Source organism: Mandrillus leucophaeus, unplaced genomic scaffold (genome assembly GCF_000951045.1).
Source record: "Mandrillus leucophaeus isolate KB7577 unplaced genomic scaffold, Mleu.le_1.0 Scaffold140, whole genome shotgun sequence".
Lineage (NCBI taxonomy): Eukaryota > Metazoa > Chordata > Mammalia > Primates > Cercopithecidae > Mandrillus > Mandrillus leucophaeus.
The window spans coordinates 5,191,022-5,218,145 of NW_012101366.1; the positions used below are offsets into that span (position 1 = coordinate 5,191,022).

A 27,124-nucleotide genomic window follows, 5' to 3' on the forward strand; every position below is an offset into this window, starting at 1 on the left:
AGGCAGGTGAGGAATCCCTAGGGAGTCACTGGTATGGGCCTCAAACACCATGCTGGGGCATGATGGAGATTTAGAAATCATTTCATAATTCCTAGCCCTTCACTGTCCAGGCAAGGCAATGGACATTCAGTTTCTCTGGCCCTACTCCTTTGTGGAATTCCTTGTGTTAAAACATCACCTTTGTATAGGATGGACAGACCCATCCTATAGAAATACTGTGTAATGCTGCATCCTGCCAGAGCATGCTGAGAGCCAGGAATAAGACAGAAACCACACTAACGTGAAATTTATGCTGTTCTTCCCCTCAAGTACTTTCTTAATCTTTCGTATTTAGAAAATTATCCCTTCTGATTAAAATCAAAATATAGCGTTATAAATTTATATAATATATAGTATTATAAATTTAGATAATTGATAAAGTAAGGGGTTCATTCCTTTCACATACTTGATTCCTTTAACGTTCAGACTAAAGTAGGGAGGCCACCAATATTTTCTCTTATTTTGACCTAAGAGAAATTACAGCTCAGACTTGTGTATACATTCTTAACCACACTGGTAAGCAGGGTAGCAAAGTTTAAAAAATAATTAAAAAGTTAAAAAAGAGAATAAGCAAACTCAAATAATATCAAACATAAAAGATTTAACAGGATAATCAATTTTCTTTGACAGTCTTAAATAAGTTCTTTAGTATACATATTTTTAAAAGTTATAGTCTACTGATAAATTAGTTACCAAATATTTAGCAGTTAATTTGTATAATTAATTATCACTTAATAATAGAATGATTGATTCAAATGGAGGATAGGAGACAATGAAAACAGTCACTGAATCCAGTGGCCAATGGCTAATGGAACAAAGCAAGAATTTCCAAAGTTCAACACGAGGCCAAGTGTAGTGGCTCACGTCTGTAATCTCAGTACCTTGGGAGGCTGAGGTGGGCAGACTGCTTGAGCCCGGGAGTTTGAGGTCAGCCTGGGCAACATAGCAAAACCCTGTCTTTAAAAAAAATACAAAAAATTAGCCAGATGTAGTGGTGTGCACCTGTCGTTCCAGCTACTCAAGAGGCTGAGGTGGGAGGATCACTTGAGCCCAGGAGGTTGAGGCTGCAGTGAGCCGTGATCATGCCACTGCACTCCAGCCTGGGTGACAGAGTGAGACCTTGTCTCAATCAATCAATCATCAATCAATTAATAACTAATTAAAGATCTCACTAGAATTCTTAAAAGCTAGAACCAGGCAAATTTTCAGTACATTTTGACAAAGATTCTTAAATCCTTTTATCCTATAATAGAGTGAAGGGACTAGAATATTTTGTGTCTGTGAAGATACCATCTGGCAGAGAGTAATGCTGCAACTTGGCCCAGTTAGATACTTTAAATATTCCAACCAAAGGTACAAGAACTTCCAACCAAAAAGCAATGAGATAGATGGTCCGAGTGACAATAACTGACAGAGGCTGACTTTGTTGGGTGCTTACTGTGTGTCAGGCGCTGTTCTAACTGCTTCACATGTAGTCCTTCAATCTTCAGCACAATCTAACAATTATTTCCATTTTACAGAGGTTAGAAAGGCAGTTTGCACAGCTGTTTAAAGCAAGGACATCGGAACCAGACTGCCCTGGTTTGAGACCTGACCCTATCCCTTACTGGCACATCTATAAAGTGGTGGTAATTAAACTACCTATCCTGGAGGGTTTGCTGTGAGGTATAAATACATTAATAAAAACAAAGAGCCTTAGAGGGTCTAATATATACGAAGTGCTGCCCAAATGTTATTGTTAAGTGTAATAATACTGCTCCCAGTATTATTACAGAAAAGGAGGATAGGAGCACAAGAAAGTTAACTTGCCCAAGGTTTTTTTGTTTTTTGTTTTTTTTTGAGATGGAGTCTCGCCCTGTCACCCAGGCTGGAGGACAATGGCACAATTTTGGCTCACTGAAACCTCTGCCTCCCGGATTCAAATGATTCTCCTGCTTCAGTCTCCCTAGTAACTGGGATTATAGGTGCCTGCTACCACGACCAGGTAATTTTTTTTTTTTTTTTTTTTAGTAGAGACAGGGTTTCATCATGTTGTCCAGGCTAGTCTCAAACTCCTGACTTCATGATCCACCCGCCTTGGCCTCCCAAAGTGCTGGGATTACAGGTGTGAGCCACCGCGCCTGTTACTCCCCCAAGGTTACTGTGCCAGAGTCAGGAAAAGAACCCAGGCAGTGTGGCCCCAGAGGCAGCGCCCCTAGTCTTTACAGTATGCTGCCCAACATTTATTAAAACTCTCCTATGTGCCAGGATTGCCGGAAGCCTTTTATGATGCTTCATTTCAACCTCATAAGACACTTATAATATCTCCATTTTGTGGAGATGAAAACCATGCATGCTAGGTACTGCCTAGCATAGTGGGGACACCATGGGGACAAAGACTTAGGTGCCCTACAGGATCTTCCAGGTTTACAGCCACTAAGGAACATCCCTTAAGGAAGAAAGGCTGGGATGTCAACCCAACTCTAAATGCTCTCTTCACTCCACCCACATGTGACAGCATTAAAACAGGGAGTTTCCTAAGCAGAAAAGGTATTTTTAGTAAGAAAAAAGCAGCCAACATATGAGAGATCTCTGGTAGATGGGAAGCCTGTGTACAACAAGGCCAAGTCTCTCTGGGCTTAGTGACCATCTTAACCCTCTATAGACCCCAAGTTTTCAGCACCCTAGAGGTACATTTCCCACGGTAACATATTTCATCATGTATGGGGAAGAAGGAATCAGAATCCACTTAACTTGCTTAAAATATGCTCTGGAATGAAGATTGAAGTAATTCGAAATACTGTGAAGGGCCTGGCAAATAGGTGCTCAAGCCATTATACGTATATACATCAAAAAAATTGTACATATAAATTACACACATATGTACACACCAATAAGCATACATTTTTATTTCTAATTCTGCGTACATATCTGATGGCAAAATTCTAAGTTTTCTTTAAGTTCACCTCACATGATTTGAACTACTTATTCCATCCAGGGAATTTCTATAGATGGGCCTGTAGAATTAAACCAATAAAACTGGTGTTTCCACTATGGTAGCAGATCAAGTTTTCTTACATACCACCAGAGGAGGTGACAACTGCCTGCCTTCCTACCCAGCTTAGGCCTATAACACTTATAATGATGTCATGCTGCCCAGTGAACTTAATTCAACTTTCAAACCTACGTAGACTCTGTTCCTGATCTAATTATCAATCTACTGGTTTCATGATTTCATCCCTCTGTATGTCCTGTAGATATAGTTACATAACCATTGCCGAATAAAAATCACAAAATCCTGAACAGTAAGGTCTGTGTATCCTTTTGAGAAATAAAATTGCATTCAAACAGACATTTACCCATAGAATAAGTTCAGAACAAATAAAGAATAACAATATTTTAAATTTAGAAACCCTTGTCCCACTAGTAATTTAAGAATTTAAGAAATCTTGGAGAAAGTGGTAAATACACTGAGCTGGGGAATCCCTGCACAGGTTTGCTTGGAAGCCTTCAGTATAATTTTAATATGAACTTGAGGACTGCTGCATGTTTAATATTACCACAGCAAAACAATGTGACTTTGTTAAAACATTAGTGTCCAGGCAACCTTTATTGAAAAAGTTAATGTGATTCGTCTGACCAGAATCAACAGATTTGTAACCTTAAAGGTGAAGTGAGATGAGTCAACTAGGCTGAGTCGGAATTTTTAAATGCTCCACTATTGTGTAAAGTCAACAGCTGGCAGCACTAGGGTGTCCAAAGTTTTTATGGTGCAATAGTATTTGGAGGTATACTACCTAAAGCATATTCATGCCATGATTTAGCTACTGGGAGGTGGCACAGAACCTCTGGCAGGCCGGTGCTGTCAGCTGGCTCATTCTCCACTGCCTGCTTCAGGGGAACGTCTGCCTTTCACTCGTTTCCGTTGCTTTCTCTGGGAAGTGAAGTGTGTCTATCCGACCCTCTCCCATGAATCAAATTATAAATATAATTACCAGTTTAGGACCCTTAGTGTGGAATACCTTTATATCAAAACTGAGCACTTTATTCCCAGTGGCTATTTACAAAACATAAAAGGTAAAACCTATATCAGTTTTGAACACCTGCACTGTCTCACCACCCTCAGCACACTCGGGTATGATGAGGGGCTGTCACAGAATTGATCATACCTGAGAATCTGGAACACTTTCGGCTTCTGTTACAGCTACATGTTTATCATTGTTTTCTTCATCTTGTTCAATTGCTTAAAAAAAAAAAAAGAACACTATTAAACAAATATATTATCAAAGAAAAAATGCTTCAGATAATTTCCTTTCAGATCGCAATTTAGCGGGAAAAAATGTTAGATTCACAAAATGTTAATAATGGCATTATTTTTTGTTAATCAAATGTGAAGTTAGCTAATAGCACTGGGTACTTCTCATGCATATTATCACATGCATTAAATCAATGGCAGTGAGAAAATTCAATCTTAATTCTGTTCTTCACCTAAACCCATCCAGACATCATCATATCAGTATTGTGCTTTACCAAAAGGGCAGTTGGGCGTATAAGATGAAGATTTCTATTCATTTCATGTGAGAACAGCCATATATATTTTTTAATGTGGCTTTTTTTTTCTGGCTGGCAGTTTAAATGTCATATAATAAAGGAAGCACAGTATTTTATATCTGGGTTGCTCAATGCATTGTTACCACAAAATTCCATACTGTGGAGTCCTGAATCCTTCTCTCCCTTCCCAGCATCTCCCTATCCAAGCCCTTATCGCCCTTTCTTCATTGGTACAATGACCTCTTACACAAAGCCCCTGACTCCAGCCTCTCACTAATCCAATCCAGCTTGGGCACAATGCTAAAATAATTAGTCTCAAAAAATATAAAAACAACAAGTGCCAGACTTTGGCTTATGTATTGCTTATCTCATGGCGTCTGAACTTCTCCTGCTCATCACTGAAGGGCTTCTCTGAACTCTCTAGCTTCCTCCAAATGTCCAATTTCACACTGACATTCAACACCAAAATGTATTTTACATAACTGATCCACGCATAATGACTGGATTACTTTTCTCTTTAGATAATTTGTTCTTCCGTTTTAACAAATATTTACGGAGCAGCTATTATGTCCATAACAGGAGATGTGACATTCAACAAGCCTGGAGAGAGTAGAGACCACGATAAATTCAGATCTAAGCTTAAGAACATGGGGAACCACAAAAGAATTTTAAATTGGGAAGTGCATGATTTGATGTATATTTTCAAAAGTTCTTTTTTGCTTCTTTGTGGAGAACAGACTTGAGAGAAACAAGAGCAGAAGCAGGGAGACATTAGTTGCTGTAATGTTGCCTGCAGATGACAATGACTCAGATCAGGGAAGTGGCAATGAGCAGGAAAAACGTGTAACACTGGAGCTGTATTTTTTTAGACAAAATGGACACAACTTTCCAATGAATTCAATATGGAAGGAGAAAAAAGAGGATATGAAGGAGAAGCAATCAAGGATTACTCCTAATTAGTTATTCCTTGTATCCACCATGCCATTTATCCTTTTCGCCCTTTCCATCAAAAGTAGGCCAAAGCATACCAACCTAGCTGACAGTGAGGTTGCCCACTGTACTTATTGACTCAGTTTGCATTATTCTGTGGCTTTTTTTTTTTTTTTTTTGAGACAAAGTCTTTACTCTTTTTGCCCAGGCTGTAGTGTGGTGGCACAATCTTGGCTCACTGCAATCTCCACCTCACGATTCTCCTGCCTCACTCAGCCTCCCGAGTAGCTGGGATTACAGGCGTGCACTACCATGCTCAGCTAATTTTTGTATTTTTAATAGAGACGGGGTTTCACCATGTTGGCCAGGCTGGTCTCAAACTCCTGACCTCAAGTGATTTGCCCACCTCGGCCTCCCAAAGTGCTGGGATTATAGGCGTGAGCTGCCTCGCTTGGCCTGTGTACTTTCAAATATTGTGCTCTCTGCTCTGTATTTTTTAAAATATCATTTCATGTACCTTTTGCTTTTGTATGCCGTTCATGCCTGCTGTGTGGTGCCCACCACGGAGCCTACCTATAATGCTGTGCATACAGTAGGGCTCTGCAAATGCTAACCGGCATGAACAATGTATCCCCAAGTGATCAAAACGGCACTGCTTGACTATGCCTACTTATATAATAAGCTACTTCTTTTGTAACTATTTATGAAAGAAGAAAAGAGAGAAATTCTTCTGTTCACTCTTTGGATAACTAGGATAACTCTGACCAGCTGAGCATCTAAAAGCAAGGTAGGAAGAGGTGAAGTGGGTAGACGCTTTTCTTCTAATTTTCAGAGAAGAGTTCCATTCATGCCTGTTCAAAGGGGGTTCCCTGTTGCTACTGTTACCCAGCTAGAAGGAAACTTAAGAACAAAGAAAAACATTCGTGTTTTCTTTGAAAAACTAGAGGTAAGACTATAAAGGGAAAAATAAAACATAGAATAACATCCTAAATTCCACTTAAAAAATGCAATGGGTTACAGACGTAAGGAACTCTACTTAACAATTGAAATAATAGAAGAAGCCTTTCCTCATCCTGGAATGCAGAGTAATTTTCTTGGAGGGCAAGCTGATCATATACTAATGCGAAATAACTTCACATGAAAAGCAACCATACTTTGGCACTTCATTTGTGCTTTATTTGAATTTTTGCTCTTTAAAGTGCTAATTTCAATGAAAATGAAGAAAATTAAATTTCAGAATATTTTAGCCTACTGAATTCATGTTTTTGGTTTTAAAACAACAATGCTCTAGGGTATAGGCATTTCTTATTCTTACCTTATTATACTAGAACATAGAACATGCAGGACACTAAATCATAATTTCAGATTGAGAGTTAACACATTGTTTTTGAGGCAGGGTCTCCCTCTGTCGCCCAGGCTGGAGTATGGTTGCACCATCATGCCTCACTGCAGCCTGGACTTCTTGGGCTCAAGTGAACCTCCTGTCTCGGCCTCCCAAAATGCTGAAATTACAGCTATGAGCCACTTCACCTGACCTCACACTACTTTTTAAGTTTTAGGAATAATTCTTAATACATATAGATAGAACTAAAGGAGGAATAGATGAACATAAAAGCAAACCTAGGATAAAGTGTCAGTCCTGTATTTATTTCTAGCTTATCCCCAACAATGCTACATTTATTGTCACATCTTAAAAGACCTCAAAATCAGTTCCCTAGCATTATGCCGAAACTAACACGGTGAGAATTAGAAACAAAAGCAAGTTAAGGGACTTGGCAAAGCTAACTTTGCAAGCTAAATCTGCATAATGGACAAACTCTCAAAGTTCTGCTGGACTCAACCTCAACCCCCTAAAGACAAAGAGAAGACAGCATAAATAACATTATTTTCTTGGAAATATGAACAATTACACTTCTAAGAATGCATCTTGGGAGCAAAAGTGTATTTATCCAAGACAAGGATTTATGATTATCCTATGAAGCTGCACGTATAAAATATATATGGTCCTCTGAAAGGGAGAGCTCTGTTGACCCTTTAATGCATAGATTAATGTCAAAAAATAAATAAAAACACAATTTCTCTCTTTATGCCTTCCAGTGGTGTGGCTCATGTGGTGGGAAAAGGAGGAAGGAGTTATTTAGATTTTTGAGTTCAATTTTTCTTTTATCTGATCAGAATGAGAGTTGGTTGGGGAAAATTTCCTATGCAAATATTGATTCTGGGACAGTTCCCTCCAGTGAAACACGTACACAGGAATGACAGCTTCTGGGACCAAGAAAGGCTAGGAGCCTCATTCTCTGCCAACACAAACCATCTCCTTATCTCTCAGCACACAGAGTCTAAAAGCAAGTAATGGCCTTTGAAAATAACTTACCATAACAAAAGATACAAGTGCAAGATCTAAAGCATATGCTTTGGTGAGCATTACTGCCCACAGGAGAACTAAGCATGTATGTGGATTAATTTACACTGATTCGGTAAGGATGCCTAGTTTAAATGTATCTATTTGCAAATTAGCCAAGAGGGATTCAAGCTGAATGACTGTTGAAAGCCTCCTAGGATTGTGGGGCTTAAGTTTATATTGCTTTCTTGTTGCCTTGGGGACAAAACAGGTTTTCTCTCCCCAGGACTTACTAGGATGGGTGGCAGAATACAAACAAACAAACAACAAAAAACAACTCTGCCAGTAACGCTACTAATAATAATACTTAAACACGAAGGGGACTGACGTCCCTTCTAAATGATGCTCATTTAATTTCCACTGATCAACTTTGTAAAGGTAAGAGCCCCACTAACAAGAAAACATTAAAACACAATGACTGTCATGTGCTGACTCCCATCAGAACCATTATTTAAAAATCAACCAACCCATTTCTTTAAAAAAATCTTACCAACCAACCACAAAGATGACTACAGATACAAACGGAGCATTTCGAGCCTCAATGTGAGAAATCAGCAAATAACGTATTGGGTACTCTGCCAAGAACTAAAGTTTTGGCAATAATATAATCTTTCACCTGTGTAGCATTTTCACAGAGAGAAAACTCTTGCATGAAGCGTCTTATCTGATGTTCAACCTGAAATGTTGGGCAGGTAAAATCATCCCCCATTTTACAGATGTGGAAACTGAGACTAGTGAGGTGAAGTAACCTGCCTTAGGCCTCAAATATAAAATGTAGGTGTCGGTGACAGTTCATCACTGCTACAGTCAAGGATGGAACAGAACAGGGCTGGTCAAACTGCACATCAGCAAATCCATTCACATGGATCCTGACCAGGGTTTCTTTTCCCTTTTAATGAAATAGAACAGAATATCATAGGAAGAAGAGAAAAATAAAGATCAAAATGTATTGCAACTAGTAAAGTATTTTTCACAAGTATGGATGAGAGGTGTACTAGGTTGGAATCTTTTACATGTTCTGTAGATTGTGGACATAAAAATGTTAGGAAAACACCATAGTGTTTCCAGGCCACAGGAGGCAGAGCCCAGTTCTTCATTATCTAAATAATCAGCTATTTTTTTGTACCATCCTGGAGTAGGGTCACAATATTTACTTTTGGAGGCCCTTCAACAACACTCCATCCACATTCAGCCCTGGAGGATGGCACAGAAACAAGCCTACAGTGAGAAATTCTTAAAGAGTATACTCATTTTTGCCTTCAATATATAATCATAAATGCTTCCAAATACTCAAATCTCTTCCATTCTTTAAAAAGGAAGAAAAATGGTAATTGTAACCTTTTTGCCTCATCACTGTATTTCTTCAGTGTTAAAATTAGAAAAGTAGGGGTCAGTGTTCACCATCAAGCCACTTCATATGATATTATAACCTGGCCCATCCAGTGCCATTGAACTTCTCTTTGAAGGTGGACCAATGACCACTACACCTCTGCTCCAGCATTTTTTCTCAACCCCAATCTATTCAGCTGAACTTGAGACTGTTGACTTAAAACTCTCTTTTCTGTGTACTTATCCTCCTCAAGTCTTCTAAAAATGCAAGCTTTCCCCAGGCTCTCTTTTCTCTCTCTTTGCCTCTTTCCTTGGTGATCTTATCTGTTACTAGGGTTTCAACTTTCACTGCAATGCAGTTTATTCTCAAATCTGTCTCCATTTCTGCCCGCTTCTCTGAGTTCCAGGCCCACATTTCCAGTCACATGATGAATATTTTCATTTCACAGAGGGTAATATATCTGCTACATACAAGCTGCTGTGATAGGTGTAGTGAGTGGCACAATCTGCACCTCAAGAAATAGTAATTGATTTAATATGGCATGAGGACATGAAGGTCTGAAATCACAAGCATCTTCCTGCTTCTGGGGTAATTCAGTTTAGATCACCACCAAGTACTGAAGCTGCACATCTCAGGCACCTTCATGGTCCTCCTTCCGCTGAGCCCTCACCTCAATCTCACACTAAATCCTGCCACTTCCACCTCTGGAATGATTCCACCCTTCATCCTCTCTGCCATGGTCACACCTCATGTAGGCTGCTATGGCATGGCCTCTCCTTCCATCCATTCTGCATACAGTTGCCGGAGCTCCATCCCAGAATGGAAGTCTGATCAGGCCATCCCCCTATCCTGCCTATGCCTGCTTAGGGCACATGAGAGTCACACAGCGAGATAGATACCAATTCAGGCTCCACAGCCTCATCCCCAGTGTCTCTGATGCCATGGGACTTAGCTCATGGATGTGCAGGTTTGAAAGCTCTGACACCTGTGATCCCCACTCTATTGAGCACTGGCCAATGTTCAGGTGGAAGCCCTCAACCTGCCCTCAAAGGCCAGGCCATTAGGTCTTGGACCCTCTCCCCAGGTACATCTCTTCCTTTGTACATTTCTTTGTCTCTAACCTGGAATGCCCTTGTCCCTGCCTTCACCAGGTAAAATTACTCTTGTCCACTGGGCTCCCCAGCCCAAACACCAGCTCCTTAATGAAGAGTCTTCTGAGTCTTCACTCTCTGCATCTAAGGCCCCTGACAAAATGAAGAGTACTTCCTCCTAGCCCAACAAAGCTCTTTTTCTGTACACTTGATATTTTTTAGTCAGCAACACAAATATCTGTCTTTGCTAACCCAAATTTGACATCGCCGAGAGGACAGAGGGTATATTTTCATATTCCCAGTGAAACTGACCCAATAGTCCCATAGACAGTTTTTTTTTTTTTTTTTTGGATAAACATAGAAATTGACCTTTCTGGTCTTAAAGCTTGAAACTTATATTTGTTTTATCTGAGTTCTTTCCTCAGGAAACAACCCTTAGGCTTCTCAAAAAATAAATAAATAAATAAAACAAAAAGAATTGAAACTCACCAGATCACTGCATCCAGACATGACAGGCCAGACCCTTCATTCATCTTGATTGCTTCCTTGCCCCTCCCTAGTTCCTGCTTTCTTATACCTGTTACATTTCTGCCCTGCTAGATAAGCTCCTAGTTTTAGTTGGTCAGGGAATGGATTTGAGACTGGGCTCCCAACTCCTCGACTGCAGCACCCGATTAAAGCCTTCTTCCTTGGCAATAATCCTTATCTCAGAGATTGGCTTTCTGTGTGGTGAGCAGCAGGACATAGATTAAACCCTTCATGTTTCAGTAACACCAGCACCTGGAATAATTTCTAGAACACAGAGGTGCTAAGTTATGGTCTACTGAACTGAACAAAGGTAGTCAATTCAGACAGTAATAATTATGAGACAGATATAAATAGAACAAAATGTCAATGCAGTTTGGGGGGAGGGGGTTAACATCATGAAAGGCATCCAGGAAATGTAGATTCTGATAGGTGGATGAGATAAGGGGAAGAATGCAGTCAAGGTGGAGAGCTGGCATAAACAAAGGTGAACTGAAGAAACCCCTGGGATCTGACACGGGAGCAGGAAGTAGATCATAATTGGAAAATGTTAGAAAACCTCTGGTAGAGGTCCTGGCAAGGCTGCACTGAACTATGTACCCATTGAGGGCAGGTCAATAATCTGATACCTCTTTGTGCCGACATTTGTTAAACATCTGTTCAGCATTTACTTAGTAGGTCTAGTGAAGAATCAAATTTCTATTAATAAAAGGTGAATACCATTTCTTGGAATTTAGCAATTCACTTTTCTTGAATTATCTCAATTAGGAATTTTTCTGATACTTAAAAATTATTTTGTAAATTGTAAATTAACAAATTGTAGTTGTGTTTATTTTCTGACACTCAAAATTTTTCCAACACACTAAGGAGAGAGATAAAGCATGTACATGGATAAAATCACATTGCCCAGACCCAGCAACACTCATGCGCCATCTGGTTTCAGAATTATCACTACTCACCAACCAAAGCCAACAAGTCTATAGGTTGGTGGGGTTGCCTTGTTGGGCCTTGAGCAATGATACTATGCTCACTGAAAAAGAATTCCTCAGTCATTACACAAGCTCAATAATAAGTATTTATAACTTTTCAGTAGGTAAGACCAACTTCCGTGGCCAAAGCAGAATCCATTTACATCTGACAGTTTTTGATTCTTCATTTTAAAAATCTCAGTTAAATGGGAACATATATCCATTATACCAGTGATGTTGTAGGGCAGGTGTGTGGTTGGTCCTCTCCTTAATTAGATTCCAAGATTACGCTCACTTTACAGATGGAAAAACTGAGGCTATGAGATGCCACATAGTTTGCCCAGAATTATACAGGAAGTGAGTAAAGGAGATAGTTAAGTACACTCAGGTCTGACACTATCTGTACCAATATGTTTTAAAGACTAAATAGCCTAAAATAAATTGAACAGAAATGAGGCTGAAAACAAACAAACAAAACACAGGAGCTTTACTTCAAACAGTGTAAGCATGAACTGACTTGGATTTCCTACTAAGAACTAAGGAATCTGATGTTTAAAGAAGTGATGTTTGAGAGCCAGTGAGGGATGAGGCGGGGATTGGAATGGAAGCTGGCTGCCTTTCAGTTCTCAGGGTCCTACTGGGGAGATGTGCCCAGGTGGGCCTGTGCTGGGAGAGTGGAGGCAGGAGTGGTCACTGGCAGCTCTGTCATTAAGGCTGTAATGACTTACACAATTTTAAGTGCTCCTACCATTGCCTGCCCTGCAAATCCTCCCTATGCCTTCTAGCCCATGGTTCTATAGGAAAAAGATAATAAATGTTTGCTACATGAAAGAAATGTATTATTTTTATTAACATTTGAATATAGGCATGCTGTATGTTCAGGAAAGCCACAGCACTCAGACAGCACAATAAATCTACTGTGGGGAGACTGAAAGCAGAGGTGGCTGAAAAGCTCCCATCTCCCCCATCAGATGCTCCATGCTCAGAACACTTGACTGGGGGCAACTCAAGCCACTGAGAGGGGGTTCTGGGTGGCCTCGCTCCACCCTCCCTGCTGCCTTACTGACTGCATGGTTTACCCCTGCCCTACAGCAGACAGGATTCCATTTCAACTCTTATATCTTTTTTTTTTTTTTTTTAAATAGCTAAGACTCTCCAAGCTTCTCCTCTACTTCTTAATAGGTTTTTACAGTGTTTTCTTTTGATTAAGATTTAATATACGTCCACTCAATGGAAAAGTTATTCAACAGAAAACAATGATAATGTCATTAGAGCAAAAGGTATCTCATATCGGTTCCTTTAATTAGAGCACAAATACTTATCCCGCTGGCTTGGGGTAATAAAGAGGTAATCAGTAATTGATACCAGTAGCCCGTTACATTGCCATTCTTATAAGGAAATGTATTGGAAAAAAAGGTTTTCTTTTGGCTGGGTGCGGTGGCTCACGCCTGTAATCCCAGCAGTTTGGGAGGCCGAGGTGGGCGGATCACTTGAAGTCAAGAGTTCGAGACCAGCCTGCCCAACATGACAAAACCCCCTCTCTACTAAAAAAAAAAAAAACAAAAAATTAGCCAGGAGTGGTGGTGAGCGCCTATAATCCCAGCTACTCAGGAGGCTGAGGCAGGAGAATCGCTTGAACCTGGGAGGCAGAGGTTGCAGTGAGCCGAGATGGCGCCACCGCACTCCAGCCTGGGCATCAGAGCAAGACTCCACCTCAAAAAAAAAAAGGTTTTCTTCTAATACAAAGGTGGCTTGTGTATTACGCAACTAACATAAAACCTTGATAAACAAAAATCAAGTTAACCTTAGCAACAGGTTTAGGTTGTTTTTTTGTTTTTTTCAATATTTTTCTTGGGAGGCAGAAAGGCTTTACTTTTTTCATTTGTTTGTATTTTGAGACAGAATCTTGCTCTGTCATGCAGGTTGGCGTGCAGTGGCGCCATCTCAGCTCACTGTAACCTCCACCTACCGGGTTCCAGCAATTCTCCTGCCTCAGCCTCCCACGTAGCTGAGATTACAGGTGCCCACCACCACGCTCGGCTAATTTTTTGTATTTTTAATAGAGACAGGTTTTCACCATGTTGGCCAGGCTGGTCTCGGACTCCTGACCTCAAGTGATCCGCCCGCCTCAGTCTCTCGAAGTGCTGGGATTACAGGAGTGAGCCACCACGACTAGCTAGCTTTAGTTTGTTTGTGCCTTTCAAGGTTGTGTTCTGGTGACAATACAGATTCAGGCCAATCTGCTATCATCACACAGTAAAATATTGAGCAGTAATGATTCCTAGATATTGCAAAATGTTCATTCATTTTAAAAGATCCTAGTGTACTCCAGTACTCTACACAATTTCTCTCAGGAATTAAATTGTAAAAGATTTATTTCAGCCAGGAAAAGAAAAACAACTCTGAGCCTACCTCTGTGTCAGTACAAAGCTCTGTGTGCTGTAGGCCACCTCATTTAGCCCCTCCAACAAGCCCCAGAAGCGTGTGCCATTAGCTCCATTGTCCAGAATAAGAAAACGAGCCTCTGGAAGTCACTAAGTCATGCTACGTGGCTAAGCCAGGACTGAACCTGAGTCTTTTGATTTGCTTTTCACAGCTACTTGATTCTGCCATGGGAATTGTAAACCAGAAAACGCAACAGGTCAGGTCTAAAGGACACTCTTGTTAACTAAAGTTTATGGCAGACATCTACATTTTAAAAACATTTATTGCAACTTTTTGCCACTTATATTATGCTCATTAAGTTTTTTTATTTCTGAATTGTCAGGAATTTTACTGCTAAACCTTCCCAGTAACATTACAGTGGAATTTTACAACATACAGTGGAGCCACCAAGAATTCCCCAGGTGTCCTTGTGTTTGCAAATATAAGCAGTGACACCAAATGAGCCACTAAATAAACAGAGGGGGTGGGGGGCAGTCCAAGAGAAGTGCAGGAAATAAGACTGGAAGATTTGCCTTAACCCCCATCAAAACCTATCCTGCTAGAATTTAAAGGAACTTCCTTTTATTATACATTAGGGAAAAATAAAGCATTATTCCTACAATACTTCTTGTACAACTGTTTGTCAAATTACATCAACTCACCAAGTTTCGATTTCATTACTTGTAAAAGGGGGATAATAAAAACCTATGGCATAGATGTGTGGAAGGAGGGATGGATTTAAACTACTTAATCAATAGTAATGACTTTATATTATTATACAAAACATGGTGATATGTTTTTTTGCATTTTTATCTGTGGATGGGACAGTATTCCTAGTCAGACCCACCTACCACTGGGGTAGAGTGGAAGATAAGGAATGTAAAAATAAAGTCATCAATATTTATATTCCAACACCCAAAGCAGAACTTTGTGGCAAGACAACAGACTTGAAATGGCAGTATCTGTAGAGAATCTGTAATTTTCCTTTGCATATCATGAACCAACTCTTTAAGTCCCAGATCTTGACCTTCTCTCCTGTGATGCCAAGTTGCAGGCTCCTCCCCTAAAGGAGGAAGTCAGGAAGTGACAGGCTAGAAAAGCTCAAGGCTGTCCCCGTATTGCATCAAGTAGACTGTGGGAACAAGGGTGACAGGGCAACAGAAATGGCAGGTAAAGAGCTATGGGCCTGATCTCCTTTGGCTGGGCTGGGTCTGAGAAGGTGAGGCCAGAGAGATGGCTGAGGGTCAACTGTGGACAGGGGTGTCCACAGATCAGTATCGGCACACAGAGAAGACTGTCCCAAAGTCTGCTCCAGCCCCTCTGGGAGTTAGCAGAATCACAGCAAGTCAACAGCTATTTTTCCTGAGTAGCTCTTCTTTACCAGGATGGGAAGGTTCCTAGCACTTAGCAGTTTCTATATGCTCTGGGGATAGGGACTTGCTATGGAGCCTCCCCTTACAAAAGGCAAAGGTCTGGATGGAGCATGTGGCAGGGAAGCCATAGGGTTTAAGTTCTGGCAATATGGGGTGGGGCAGCCAAAAAGGCCTAGAGACCCTGACCCAGCTGAGAACGGTCCCTGGTCACCACTTCGAATCCACCAGGGCAGAGTGACTGGCATGGCCCATGTGGCTTCAACAATCCCTGCATACCAGGGAATGAGTGATCCAAAAGTGGGGAACGAAACCAGCCCCAGGAAGGAGTTACATCTTAAACCAACTTTTCATTATGAAAACGGTTCAAATTGCCAGGCACAGTGGCTCACGCCTGTAATCCTAGCACTTTGGGAGGCCAAGGCGGGTGGATCATCTGAGGTCAGGAGTTTGAGACCAGCTTGACCAACATGGAGAAACCCCACCTCTACTAAAAATACAAACTAGCTGGGCATGGTTGCACATGCCTGTAATCCCAGCTACTCGGGAGGCTGAGGCAGGAGAATCACTTGAATCTGGGAGGCAGAGGTTGTGGTGAGCAAGATCACACCATTGCACTCCAGCCTAGGCAATAAAAGTGAAACTCCATCTCAAAAAAGAAAAAAAAGAAAGAAAGAAAAGAGAAGAGTTCAAATCAGAAACAACTACAATATTGCTCAGTGACAGTGGGTAGCAACTTGTAAGGACCACAGAGCCACTGTCAAAAATAAAGAACACAGTATTTCCTCTCTACATTTCAGTGCAGTTAATAATTCTGAAAGCCTCTATACTACCATTTTTGAATATCAATGTAAGTACTTATGGCTCACAAAAGAAAGCAATCTCATAAGATTGTCAAATAAGGAAACTAAGCCAAAATATATTTGGGAAAAAGAAAGTTTTTTTGTTTGTTGGTTGGTTGGTTGGTTTTTGTTTTGTTTTTGAGACAGAGTCTTATTCAGCTGCCCAGACTGGAGTACAATGGTGCGATCTTGGCTCACTGCAACCACTGTCTCCCAGATTCAAGTGATTCTCCCATCTCAGCCTCCTGAGTAGCTGGGATTACAGGCACCTGCCATCATGCCCAGCTAATTTTTGTATTTTAATAGAGACGGGGTTTCACCATGTTGGCCAGGCTGGTCTTGAACTCCTGACCTCAGGTGATCCGCCCGCCTTGGCCTGCCAAAGTGCTAGGATTACAGGCATGAGCCACCGCACCTGGCCCAAAAAAAAGTTTTGATACAGCATCAGTTATCAGCCCAATCTATTCCTTAAGTTTTAATTTTTAATTGACAAATAAGAATTGTATATATTTATGGAATACAATAGGATGTTTTGATACACCCATACATTGTAGAATGATTATGTCATTTTAGAATGACTATGTATACATTGTCAAGTGATCATATCAAACTAACATACCCATCACCTTCCATACTTATCATTTTTTTATAGTGAAAACATTGAGAATCTATTCTTTTAGTAATTTTGAAATAGATACTACATTATTATTAACCATAGTCACCGTGCTGTGCAATCGATCTGGAAAAGTTAGTCCTCCTATCTAACTGATACTTTGTACCCTTTGGTCAACATCTCCCCAGTCCTCTCCCACTGCTATCCGCCAAGCCTGTGGTTACCACCTTTCTACTCTCTAGTTTCGTAAGTTCCACTTTCTAAGATTCCCATATGTAACTGAGATCATGTAGTATTTCTCTTTCTGTGCCTGGCTTATTTCACTTAGCAAAATGTCTTCCAAGTTTATCCATGTTGTTGCAAATGACATTATTCCCTTCTTTTTCAAGGCTGAATAGTATTCTATTGTGTATGTGTATATATATATACACACACACACACCATATTTTATTCATTCATCTGTCGATGGACACTTCTGTTGATTCCATATCTCAGCTACTGTGAATACTGTAATGCAGGGGTCTTCAACCCCCAGGCCACGGACTGGTGCTGATCCATGGCCTGTTAGGAACCAGGCCACACAGTAGGAGGTGAGCAGTGGGTGAGTGAACATTACCACATGAGCTCCACCTCCCGTCAGATCAGTAGTGGCATTAGATTCTCACAGGAGCGTGAACCCTATTGTGAACTGCGCATGTGATCTAGGTTGTGTGCTCCTTGTGAGAATCTAATGCCCAATGATTTGTCACTGTCTCCCATCACCCCCAGATGGAACCATCTCGATGCAGGAAAACAAGTTCAGGTCTCCCACTGATTCGACACTATGGTGAGTTTTATAATTATTTCATTATATATTACAATGTAATAATAATAAAGTGTACAATAAATAATGTGTTTGAATCATCCTGAAATCATCCCCCTACCCCAGTCCATAGAAAAACTGTCTTCCATGAAACAGGTCCCTGGTGCCAAAATGGTAGGGGACCACTGCTGTAATTAACATGAAAGTGCAGATATCTCTTCAACATACTAATTTCAATTCTTTTGAACAGATACCTGAAGTAGGATTGCTAGGTCATATGGTAATTCTATTTCTAGTTTTTTGAGGTAACTCTATATTGTTGAATGGCTGTACTAATTCACATTTCCACCAGCAAAGTACAAGGGTTCTCTTTTCTTCATATCCTCATCAATACTTACCTTTCTTTCATCTTTTTGCTAATAGCCATTCTAACAAGTAGCAGGTGATATCTCACTGTGATTTTAATTTGCATTTCCCTCATGATTAGTAATACTGACCACTTTTTGCAGAAACCTGTTGACTATTTGTGTGTCTTTGAGTAATGTCTATTCAAGTTCTTTGGCCATTTTAAAATCAGGTTTTCTTCCTATCATGTTGTTTCAATTCTTCATATATGTTGGCTATTAACACCTTACCAAATGTATGGTTTATAAATAATTTTGACCACTCTGTGTGTTGTCTCTTCATTCTGTTAATTATTTTCTTTCTTGTGCAGAAGCTTCTTAGTTTGATGTAATCTCATTTGTCTTTTTCTGCTTTATTGCTTGTGTTTTTGGGGTCATTTCCATAAAAATCATTGCCTAGACCAATGTTATATAGATTTCCCCCTATGTTTTCTTCTAGAAGTGGACAGTGTAAATTCACACATTTAAGTCTTTATTTTTCATCTGTTTTTGTATATGGTGTGAGACAGGGGGTCCAATTTCATTCTTCTGCTTGAGGATATCCAGTTTCCCAGCACCTTTTAAAGACTGCCCATTTTGTATATTTTTTAAGTCCATGTTGAAGGCACTAAGCCATACTTTCTCTTAAATAAGTAAAAGTACATGTATTTTGAATTTCTGCATAAACTGACAAAACAATAGGCTACTTCAACTATTTGGCTTTCTTTTTTAAATATCAACATAACACACTCTTATTCAAGATAGTACTGGAAGTCCATGCCAAGCAATCAGGAAAGAGAAAGAAATAAAAGGCATCCAATTAGGAAAGTTATCTCTCTTCACTGATACGATTCTATACCTAGAAAATCTTAAAGGCTCCTGGGACTGATAAGTGGCTTCAGTAGAGTTTCAGGCTACAAAATCGATGTATGTAAATCAGTAGCATTTCTGTATACCAACAATGTTCAGGAACAGAGCCAAATCAAGAACACAATCAAATTTACAACAGCCACACAAAAAACAAAATACCTAGGAACACATCTAACCAGAGAGGTGAAAGGTATCTACAGGGACAACTACAAAACACTGCTGAAAGAAATCATAGATGACACACACACAAAAATGGAAAAACATGGATTGGAAGAATGAATATCATTAAAATGGTCATACTGCCCAAAGCAATGTACAGATGCAGTGCCATTCCTACCAAGCTACCATTGTCATTTTTCACAGAACTAGAAAAAACTATCCTAAAATTTGTATGGAATAAAAAAAGAGCCCAAATAGCCAAAGCAATCCTAAGCAAAAGGAACAAAGCCAGAGGCATCGTATTCACTGACTTCAAACTATATTATAAGGCTACAGTTACCAAAACAGCATGGTACTGTTACAAAAATAGACACAAAGACCAATGGAACAGAATAGATAACCTAGAAATAAAGCTGCACACCTACACCCATCTGATCTCTGACAAAATCAACAAAAATAAGCAATGGGGAAAGGACTCCCTATTCAATAAATGGTGCTGGGATAACTGCCTAGCCATGTACAGAAGAATGAAACTGTACCCCTGCCTTTTACCATTTATAAAAACCAACTCAAGATTGATTAAAGATTTAAATGTAAGACCTCAAACTATAGAATACTACAAGAAAACCTAGGAAGCACCATTGTGGACACTAGCCTTGGCAAAAAAATTTATTACTAGGCCTTCTAAAGCAATTGCAGCAAAAACAAAAACTGACAAGTGGGACCTAATTAAACTAAAGACTTTCTGGACAGCAAAATAAATTATCAACAGAGTAAACAGACAAACTACAACACGGGGGAAAATATTTGCAAACAAAGCATCTGACAAAGGTCTAATATCCAGAATCTATAAGGAACTTAAACAATTGAACAAGAAAAACAAAACAACCCCATTAAAAAATGGGCAAAATACGTGAACAGACACTTTTCAAGAGAAGACACACAAGCAGCCAATAAACATATGAACAAATGCTCAACATCACTAATCATTCAAGAAATGTAAATCAAAACTCCAATGAGTTATCATCTGACACCAGTCAGAATGGCTATTACTAAAAAGTCAAAAGAAAACAGATGCTGGTAAGACTGCAGAGAAAAGGGAATGCTTGTACGCTGTTGGTGAGAATGCAAATTAGTTCAGCCACTGTGGAAAGCAGTTTGAAGATTTCTCAAAGAACTTAAAATAGAACTACCATTTGACCCAGCAATCTCATTACTGGGTATATTTCCAAAAGAAAATAAATTGTTCTGCCAAAAAGACACATGTACTCATACATTTACTGCAGCAGTATTCACAATAGCAAAGACATGGTGATGTGGTTTGGCTGCGTCCCCACCCAAGTCCCATCTTGAATTGTAGCTCCCATAATCCCCACGGGTCATGGGACGGACCCAGCAGGAGGTAATTAAATCATGCGGGTGGGTTTTTCATGTGCTGTTCTTTGTGACAGTAAATAAGTCTCACCAGATCTGATGGTTTTATAAAGGGCAGTTCCCACACACGCTCGCTTGCATGCTGCCATGTAAGACATGCATTTGCTCCTCCTTCACCTTCTGCCATGATAGTGAGGCCTCCCCATTCGTGTGGAATTGTGAGTCCATTAAACCTCTTTTTCTTTATAAATTACGCTGTCTAGGGTATTTCTTCGTAGCAGTATGAAAATGCACTAATATAAACAAAATCAACCTCAAGGCCCATTAATGGTGGACTGGATACAGAAAATGTAGTACATATATACCATGAAATACTATGCAGCCATAAAAATAAGGAAATGCAATATGGGTGCAGCTGGAGGCCATTATACTATGTGAATTAACGCAGGAACAGAAACCCAAATATTGCATGTTCTTACTGATAAGTGGGAGCTAAACAACCGGTACTTATGGACAAAAAGATGGCAACAAAAGACACTGTAGACTACTAGATGGGGGAAAGAGGGAGGAGGGCAAGGGCCGAAAAACTGTTGGGTACCATGCTTAGTACGTGGGTAATGGGATCATGCATACCCCAAACCTTAGCATCACGCAATATACCTAGGTAAAAAACTTGCATGTGTATCCTTTGAATCTAAAATTAAAGTTGAAATTATTTTAAAAAATCATCAAAGTAAAAAAAAAAAATCTAGAGTAGGCCCTACTAGAGTATTTTTTTAATTTTTTCTAGGGCCTGCACTAGAGTAGGCCCTAGAAAAATTCCCTTAGAGGGGCCCGGATCATTCCAATAAATGTGATCTTTTGATGAGACTGTCCATTTGGTTACAAGGCTAACCATGAAATTAGTTGACTCATAGAGGCCTGCTATAAACAAAACATATCAACTTCAACTAACTTGGATTTAGGCGCAAATGCTAAGCTTGAATTCTAAGTCCTGGGTTAATTTCAGTGATGAAGCTGAGAACTAGAGATGTGAGGTGCCCAACGTCCACACTTCCCGACTGGGTGTATTGCTCTAATACTTGTGAGGCCCAGTGATGGAATCTTCCCCTTCCCTAACCAGACCAGATGGACACACCACTTCCCTGTGGACCACAGGCTGCTGGGACAATGCCCCCAACTCCTCCACTGTCAGCAAGAAGTATTCCCAGCCACAGACTATTGATAATCTCCTATTTCCTCAGTCTTCCTCACCACTCCCCAGCAGGGCAGGGAAGCTTGCTTTCTTAGGCATAAGTGATAAATGTATCTGCTCGGTAAGGCCCCTCACACAGAGGGGAAGAACTTGCACTTAGCTCTACCTCCGGAACTAGGATGTAGGAAATGAGCTTTTTAACATGCTAAAACAATACTAAAAATCAAAGTGAAGAAGACTAGAACCTATAAAAGTAAGACGGCAAATTGTATCGGTCATGCTTTGCGCCCTGTTGTAGCCAGGGTGGAAGAAAATGGGCAACACTTTGAAATACTACCATCTATTCCTAAGCCGACAAAGACAACCTCAACTGAAATTTCTCACAGTCATTCTTCTACCAGAAAACAATAACAGGATAAGGTGTAAACTTCCTCAACCGATTTGAATAAGTCTTAAAGCAAATGCTTCATTTTTATTAAATGATAGTTAGCTACTTCTTGGCAAAAGGAGAACCAGACAAGCCCTTGGGACCTGCACAGTTTACGAAGATATGGCTTAGTTCAGATACACTTAATTGGATGGAGCCAGGCTTAAAATTCTTTACCCTTTTTTTTTGTTTTGATTTTTAAGATGGAATCTCACTCTGTCGCCCAGGCTGAAGTGCAGTGCTGGGATCTTGGGTCACTGCAACCTCGGTGTCCCAGGTTTCAAGCAATTCTCCCACCTCAGCTTCCTGAGTAGCTATAGGCATGCACCACCATGCTTGGCTAATTTTTGTAATTTTTTTTTTTTTTTTTGGTAGAGGTGGGGTTTCATTATGTTGGCCAGGCTGGTCTCAAATCCCTGACCTCAAGTGATCTCTCCACCTCAGCTTCCCAAAGTGGTGGGATTACAGGCGTGAGCCACTGCACCCCACCTTACCCTTTAAACTAGGGCAAATTCGCTCAAAAAAAAAGTCTTGACAAGTTTAGTATAGAAACTTTAGTTACAATATTTGCTTATTCCTGACTGTCCACCAAATAAAGCTTGGTAATAATTCTCCTTTTATAAAGCTTTTACTGGTAAAGAAACACTGAAAGTTAGGCAATTCTCCAATGAATGAGTTAGTTGCAGAACTATAACATATATTTTTTATTCTATCATGATTGGTTTCTTAGACCACCAAACACCCTTTATAAAACACCAGCTCATTCCCTAAGTCTGCGGGTCATACAGATTTTTGAACGTGATTGTCAAAGTCCGGCATCTAAATCACTGAGGGCTAACGGCTAGTTAAATTTTAGATGTCAGGGCCTCAGTCTATACTTAAATAAAGCCCCATGAGGTAGAGCCCAGGAATTAGCACAATTAACAAGTGCTGCAGGTAACTGCTATGCAAATTAAATTTGATGACCACTGCTTTAGAAAAACACAATTTTATTTAGTCAAGGAGGGACTTTGATGCAGCTATTCACAAAGAGACCTAGGATTATTTTATAAAGTATCTGTCTATCAGCCGGGTGCGGTCACTCACGCATGTAATCCCAGCACTTTGGGAGGCCGAGGCAGGTGGATCACGAGGCCAGGAGATCCAGACCATCCTGACTAACATGGTGAAACTCCGTCTCTACTAAAAATTAGCCAGGCGAGGTGGTGGGCGCCTGTAGTCCCAGCTACTCAGGAGGCTGAGGCAGGAGAATGGCATGAACCCAGGAAGCGGAGCTTGCAGTGAACTGAGATCACGCCACTGCACTCCAGCCTGGGCGACAGAGCAAGACTCTGTCTCAAAAATAAAAAATAAAAAATAAAAAAGTATATATCTCTGTCTCCTTATCTCCAAACAAAAACACTTAACATTAAAATGTACCGGTACTCAAGCTGAAATTGTATACAATACATGTCTTCATTGACTCCAGGGTGAAAATGTCTATCACTAATCTTATCCCCAAAACAAATCTTAATCACTATATGACAGTATTTAAAATACAGTATTTTTATAACCTATCTGAAAAGTGCAAATAGTTAGAACCAGGGCTTGCTTATCTGCTTAAAAAGATAATGTCTGATTCAGAAACTCTCAAGTGTTGAGTATTTTTTATTACATGAGTGAAAAGAATAATATATAAAGTAAATTTCACTTTTGTCATAAGCATCGCTTATCCTGGTGGAATTCAGCTGAAGCAAATTACGCACTTTGCATCACTTACTATGGAACATTATTTACTTTTATTCACATACCATATTCATGTCATTTCCAGTTTTACTCAGAACAGTTCCATTTGCATGTCTGTTTATACAATTAAACTTTTAATGTGACGAATGATGGACACTAGCTGGGTCATACGGCCAGGACAAAGATTTCCCTTGATAGCTCTTACTTGTCAATACAAATGACAGAAAAAAATGTCCCCAGGGGGAAAAAAGAGGGCCTTCTGTAGATTTTCACTGGGAAAAAAGTCGATAAAATGAAAAAAGTTTAGGAAGGAAAATAAATGATCAGTAATTATTATTCTCATATTCTTGTGGAATAGATTGCAATGTATAATTGAGAGAAGGGGAGCTTCCTAGTACTTGGTACTTAGGACATGACCTCCAGCATGGTACTCTAGTACCATGCCTACCTCTGCATTTTATAAAAGAATGGAAAATGAGGCTGAAAAAAGACAGTGATTAATCAGGGGGAACACATCCAGTGTAGGAGTCAAATTTCCTGACCACACCCCCAGAACTGCTAAATTTTGGTAGAAGCCCATGTTTTCTGCAGAATTTCATAACTCTATAAAAACAGCATATGGCAAGGATTTTTCTTCTTAAGGAATATTTCAGTACATAAGAGACATGATTTTAGCCATTAACGTTTTCCATTTAATTATGTGATCATCTCCTAATATTTCCTCAAATATTTTAATATTTAATATTTTAAAACATCTACAGATTGCAAAAGCAATATAACATAAAAATGTTGTACCTTACAGAGAAGCAGTCACAGAATTGTAAATTGTAAAAATAAATCATAGACAATGCCACCCCCCCAGCAACCACTCATGCACTCTCCAATGCAAACCTTTGTTTACCCAAACACACAGAATTTATCAGATACAGGGTTATAAGTGGATGCATGTCCTGTTTAGGGCACCTGGTAATTAGCATAATGGCCTCTTGGGCCCTGCCTCTGAATGCTGGGTGGCATGTATCATAGATTCATCTGGGAAGCAGCTCCCACTCACCAGAGGACCAAGGACAAAGGAGCTGGCAGGCTTCAGGGGAGTAGCTGCCCAGTCAACAGTGTATGAAGGACACCCATTAGTTGCCACAATCAGCTAATTAGCTCAACAAATGCAAAACCTAAATCATTAAATAAAGTGGCCCTGATTGCACTGCTGACTTCTGATTTGGTGTCACTAACCCAGCAGGGTGAGAACGAGGTAGTTCCACAGAAAACAAAAACCTGTCCACATTGGGAAAACGATACAGGATGGGATTTCATTTTCATGAAAGTTGAGCCCTGCCAGGAAGTTTCACTGACCAAAAAAAAAAAAAAAAAACATTCCTTTTTAAAAAAAAAAAAAAAAAAAAAAAATGGAGGTGCCAGGGAGACCTCTGTGTTTATGCTTTGAAATTTAAATCAATTTAAATATAAATTGCTCTCCCCTTTTGTCATTATGAGAAGGAAATAAAATGTGGGTTTCAGATCTCTGGTGTGTAAATGGTCATTAACTTTCATTTGACCTTGGGTACGGAACTAATATTGGATTTATGCACAGGGTACACTCATTATGCTCATCTAGTTTCCTCACAAAAAACATGTTCCCAGGAGCTGCAATGCTGGAAGCTGCTTCTTAGGTCTCAACTAGAAAACTTGATTCTCTCTTTAATGCCTCTCCCCCGCCTTACACCCACCTCTCTGCTCAATGTGTCAGGAAACTGTTTCTCCAGGCTTAGCAATGTGTGTAAAACATGAGCAAGAAGAAGTAGGACTCTGAAGAGCTTAAAATCATTGTCCCGGACCACACAAGACCAGAGAGTAACCCACTCTGGGCAACATCACCTTACTGGTACCACCAGTGTGCAGTTCTTCTTCCCAGTATCAAATTCCCTAGAACAGGAACAAGCTTCCACTTAACAGCGATTTAATTAGCTTTGTCTACTAAGTGTTACACAGCTTCACTGAAGTGCCCCACGTGTTTTTGAAAACCAAGACCTCAAAAACCTTGGATTCTGGAGTATGTGCTGCTGTGGTTATAATTATTCACCTCCTTGGCAAATCTGTTTCATTTACTATCTTAATGGACATGACCATATTGAAGGATTAAAAAAAAATCATCTTGCCTTGCTTTCTGATTTTCTTAATTCTAAACAATTCTCGGGGTTAAAGGAATCTAACTTCCTATACTCACTACTCTCAGATCTCCTGCTTATCAAGAGAAATCTGTGCAAAGGGCTATTTTCTTTTATAGTATGCCATTGAATGGTTATTTATCATTTCAACTTAATAGCTCTAATTACAAAAGATAGTGTCACGGGACTTTTTTTAAAGGCAATTTTCTTTGTATCCCAGTGGGAGAGTGAGAAAAAATGTACAAAGCATCTGCTGAATGCGTTTTCAATTATTCCTGAGCTTTACCAGGGCTATTACTTTCTTGATTGTAAGAATTTTACATTTTCAAATATGCTTTAACTTTACAATGCATTAATAATTACTGTTTTAAGATTCTTATGATGGTTTTATCCCGCTTAAAAAAAAAAAAAAAGAAAGAAAGATACAACCCGTCAAACACTGAATTGATCACTGCTCAACGAGAACATGCACCGGTGGAGACAGGATGTGAATATACAAACTCTGTCAGCAAGCAGGGACAGAAGAACTATCTCTGGAAATGTTAGAACAAGGAGTTATTATAGCACTGGAGAAGGATTTTACAAACTTCAACAATCAGCATGGTGTTAGGCAAAGCTCTCTCTTTTGGGGAAAACAACCTAGGAATCATCAATCAATTAGGAAGACAAGAATGTTGTGTTGATTATTTTAGAGGAAAACACATGACACTTCTTTCCTCTTGGCTGACAAATGCTAAACAACACATTCTGTGGGGTTACCAGACAATCAGTGTAGGCCTGTGCTGACCACAAATGAGAGTGATGGGCGCTGCCGGACACAGTATCGAGGGTGTGGCAAAAGAAAAGAAAAGGACAAAAACAATCTGGAAAAATCAATTCTGAGAGGATCCTGATCCATCCTTTGAGAGGCTGTGAAAGTCTTGGGAAATGTACATGGTTGAAAACATCACCAAAAAATAAA

General features: G+C 39.9%; 1 protein-coding gene across 1 annotated transcript in view; it reads right to left on the bottom strand.

The window, feature by feature from the left end:
• RAPGEF5 (Rap guanine nucleotide exchange factor (GEF) 5) overlaps positions 1–27,124 on the bottom strand; it is a 247,962-nt gene that overhangs the window by 111,044 nt on the left and 109,794 nt on the right. Inside the window, exon 8 of the mRNA XM_011973915.1 lies at positions 4,188–4,261. Coding sequence (XP_011829305.1) covers positions 4,188–4,261 — 74 coding nt within the window. The remainder of the gene's footprint in view (positions 1–4,187; positions 4,262–27,124) is intronic.